Source organism: Belonocnema kinseyi, chromosome 8 (assembly GCF_010883055.1).
Source record: "Belonocnema kinseyi isolate 2016_QV_RU_SX_M_011 chromosome 8, B_treatae_v1, whole genome shotgun sequence".
In the NCBI taxonomy this organism is placed as follows: Eukaryota; Metazoa; Arthropoda; class Insecta; order Hymenoptera; family Cynipidae; genus Belonocnema; species Belonocnema kinseyi.
In genome coordinates this window covers 112,771,414-112,775,597 of record NC_046664.1, presented here as the reverse complement: position 1 = coordinate 112,775,597, position 4,184 = coordinate 112,771,414, and the positions used below count along the sequence as shown (strand labels likewise).

The window sequence follows — 4,184 nt, the reverse complement described above, 5'->3', positions numbered from 1 at the left end:
AATATGAACGTTTGTAGTAGCAGGTACATCTTTAAATTGATAATAGGTTTTATGCTGACCTGAAACTGAGGTATCAGGTCTTGATGTTCTTAGGTATACTTTCTACGATGCCTTTGATTGGCCAGAGCGCCCCACCGTGGGGACTGGTCGAACTTGATTGGCCTTTATGATCTTTAAATTGTTGTAGGAGCGCCGTCAAATATTTTTATGTATCAATAATTGGAAAAAATATATGGTATATATTTGAAATGAACCTACAAATCTTACATATGTGCTATTATTCTACAAATAGTTACATGACCATGAAAAAATGTGACCAACTTTCATTAATTATTCAATTCTCTACTATTTTGTTCTACGAAATTTACGAACACGAATAGAAAAGACTCCTTTGTTCGAGGCCTTTATTGACCTAGGTAGTCGTATTTTTATATCGAGACTGATTAGTATTACAGCATTTTCTGTAAAAATATAGCGATGAGAATACGGAATAATCCATAACGCTAGCGCTAGACGATTCGAAAAAGGGGTTAGTCTTAAGAAAAATTGCGTAACGGTACAGTTAGTTTTTTTATGGTCTGGTGACCCTGACAAACCATCTTCTAAAATTTTTAAATATTTTTATTATTAGTTGTACATAAATAAAGTAAAACAGTAATTAATGCTTATTCTGTGAGGAATCAAAGTGTTCATTTAATGAGTACCATACAATTTTTCCAAGAATGTATTATTTGAGCTTAAAGAATGAAGGTTAGTGCATTTTCCAAGAAATAAAGACTTTACCTTTATTTGTCAAGGGGAAATAACATTTTTTTCCAAAAACTCCTTTGATCAGTGAAAAGTTAGGGAAAGTTCCTTTAGGAAATTGAAGTAGACAACTTTCTTTTGATATTGAACAACTTACAACTGGCTAGAATACATGTTTTTGTTGAAACGAAATGGATACCATTCGATTAATCGAAAAAAAAATTATTTTATACTCCAAGCTTTTGCAAGTAAAAATCCTAAGTTTTATTTCAGGACAAAAAAAGGGCTGCAGTTCAAAAAATATCACGAATATTTTTGATTTTGGAAACTAGAGGTCAACTACTATTAACCCTTCGTGTGTACAGTGGGTGATGAAAGGAACAGTCGAAATTTCAAATTCAAACTTCCCTCCCACATTTTTCACTATATTTTATTTTTTCTGAAGGCCATGTGACGAGAGGGTCACGTGACCAAACCTGTTTCTCAATTTTTCTTACCCAACTTACGTCTAAACGTAAATTGGGAAAGTTCATGTCTCTGCTTTGTTCCGGTGGAAATTTTGAGAAAAAAAACTGTCGAAGAAAATAGAAATGGAAGTTACATCGGTACTTTTCTTTCCCAACTTCCGTCCACACGGAATGAGATATCGTGTTAAAAATTTGGCACGCTAAATAGAAGGTATGCAGGAATATATCTCTGGTCCTAAATAATTAGAATTGTGAAAAAAGTTTTTTTTTATTACTATTTTGGAGAAATGCCGACCGTGCTGTGAAACCCTGCAAGCAATTTTCAATGTTGTCAATGGGCTAGTTATGAGGTTTATATTTATCAAAGTGAGGCAAAACAACCAAAATCGCTCACGAACATTATACACAAATAATGAAAAAACTAATATTTGCACTTGAAATGCAAAGGAATAAGTTTGGTCTGATATACGTATCAGCTGTATTAAAGCAGCACTATCGCAGCGAGTAGACAACTTCGAACTGCTACGGGTCTGTGGGTAAAACAGATTGCATGATTACCGACAGAGAAAGTTCAAAGTCAAACTTCTCCTGTAAAGCCTAAATCCGTTTGTTGATAATTATTATTTTCATTAATAATCTTTTTTCTTCCTCCAAATATTTGAAAGGCCACAAACAATCCTTTAATATTTATTAACATTTCCCAAAAAACATTTCCGCGTTATTTAAACATTTATTTTTCAATATGGGATTAAACCTTTTGAATTTGGCAACTACTGAGACATGAAGCACACACTACGAGAAGTATCACTGAATTTTTTCAAATTTTTTTAAAGCCTTAAAAACGTTGAAAATCCGCCTGGTCCCTAAAAGACCCAGTTTATACACCGTGTCTCGAAAAATATAGTGTACACACGCAGGGTTAATTCAACTGATTTTAACTATTCGAAATACCATACAATTCGATTGAACCAATATGACTTAACTTTATCCAAATTTTAGTGTGATCGATTTTTTGAGAGGTTTGGGATCTTTGCACGATATTTCAAAGTAATTTCATAAGGATGTTAATTAATTATTCCATTTTTTAGATTTTAGGATTTGATTACTTTGTAATAATTGATATTTAAATTAATTTGGTTTCCAGGTCGAGTTCATTTTGTCAGTCGTAGGGCTGGCAATAGGATTAGGAAATTTGTGGCGGTTTCCATACCTTTGCTATAAAAACGGCGGAGGGGCATTTATGGTTCCTTATTTCATAGCACTATCATTAGCCGGAGTTCCTATGTTTTTGATGGAACTTTCCTTAGGTCAAATGATGACTATAGGAGGTCTTGGGGTCTTCAAAATAGCTCCAATTTTTAAAGGTTCGAAAATTACATGTACTTATTCTTTTTTAATTAGATTTATGTAAACTTAAAGAATAGGCTGATTCTTATTTTGAACGCATAATCGAATAACATTTAAATATTTTAATACCCCCAGGCAAAAATCTCGGCTAAGAGTTCATACTGAAACAATCTGAATCATTCCTAAATTCTTATCTCGTCCAATCCGAAGCAAGTTTTCAATCCGTGCACCAACACGATTGAAAATTTGCTTTGGATTGGTCAGGATTGATTCAGATTGGATTCAACTTTTTTATTATTTTCAAAATTATTAACTTTGCGCTTTGTCACTGTTGTTAAAAGCGTATTTGGTGGACATTATATTTTGACTATGCACTTTTAAAAATTTCAGGGACTTTCCCTACTGTTTATTAGGCAATAATCCACATTTTTTGGGGAAAAACATTTTTCCCAAGAATTGGGGAAATTTTCCTAAAAGTTCCTATAATTCACTAAAAAATTAGGAAAAATTCACCAAAATTTAGGAAATTAATTAATATCTATGATTTTTGGGTAAATTTTCCTAAACAAATGGTAATTCATACAAAAGTTTGAAAATATTCCTTACAATTTGGGGAGTTAAATGAATTGTACTAAGTGTAAGGAATCGTTCTAAAAATAATGATTAATTTTCCAGGTGGACTAGATACATTTTCTAAAGATTCTTGAAGTATTATAATATGTTTAGGAAGGTAATTTGCCCTAAAATATTCCATAAACCACCACAATATTTTCAATAATGTTTCACATTTTTCTAAGAGAAAAGATTGATTAATGTTGTAGTCATCTAAAATATTTATTTTCATAAATTTTGGTTGTTCAGGCAAAAATATAATAAATTATTTCCATATTATTCGCAAAAAACTTATTGATCGTTTTTAATTATTAATTTCTGCAGTGCTTTGACTTTATTAAGTGCTAATGTAATTAATCTTGCTGCTCTGAGCTGATAGTACGGGAAAAATCCGCCAGGGCGCGACATGTCTCCTCTCTCGCAACAGAAATCACGCGTCGAGTATTTAAAACATAAGTCGACGCAAAGCTAAGCATACTAATACTTGGTGTGTAGGGAGATTTTCAGTATCATTCCAAAAAAATATAGGGAATGTTCCCAAATTTGTTTTAGGCAAAATTCCGAAATTTCTTTTGTAATATTTCACAAATTATTTTAGGGAAGTTTCCTCAAGGCATCGGAGCAAAAAACCCGAATTTTGGTTTGTATTACTTCCACATTATTTTGGGGAAAATTTCTCGAAAATTTTGTACAGTGTGCTTCAAATAGTTATATCCAATTTCACTTAATTTTTCTCAGCTAGATCCTCTCAAAATTATCAAATGGGAGAGTGGAAGCGCAATATTTACAAACAAATTAAGGACAACCGTATATACGATATAACGTATACGTATATAACGATAAACAACCACCGCAGGGTGTCACTGGAAGCAACTGTCATCTATGAAAATTACATCTACGGCCACGTCTCACGTGATAATAGGTCTGTGCAACATTTTCCTGCGGTGGTTGTTTATCGTTATATACGTATACGTTATATCGTACATACGATTGTCCTTAATTTGTTTATAA

General features: G+C 32.5%; 1 protein-coding gene across 1 annotated transcript in view; it reads left to right on the top strand.

Annotated features, from left to right (window-relative positions):
• LOC117177737 (sodium- and chloride-dependent GABA transporter 1-like) overlaps nucleotides 1–4,184 on the top strand; it is a 344,932-nt gene that overhangs the window by 231,144 nt on the left and 109,604 nt on the right. Inside the window, exon 4 of the mRNA XM_033368637.1 lies at nucleotides 2,359–2,578. Coding sequence (XP_033224528.1) covers nucleotides 2,359–2,578 — 220 coding nt within the window. The remainder of the gene's footprint in view (nucleotides 1–2,358; nucleotides 2,579–4,184) is intronic.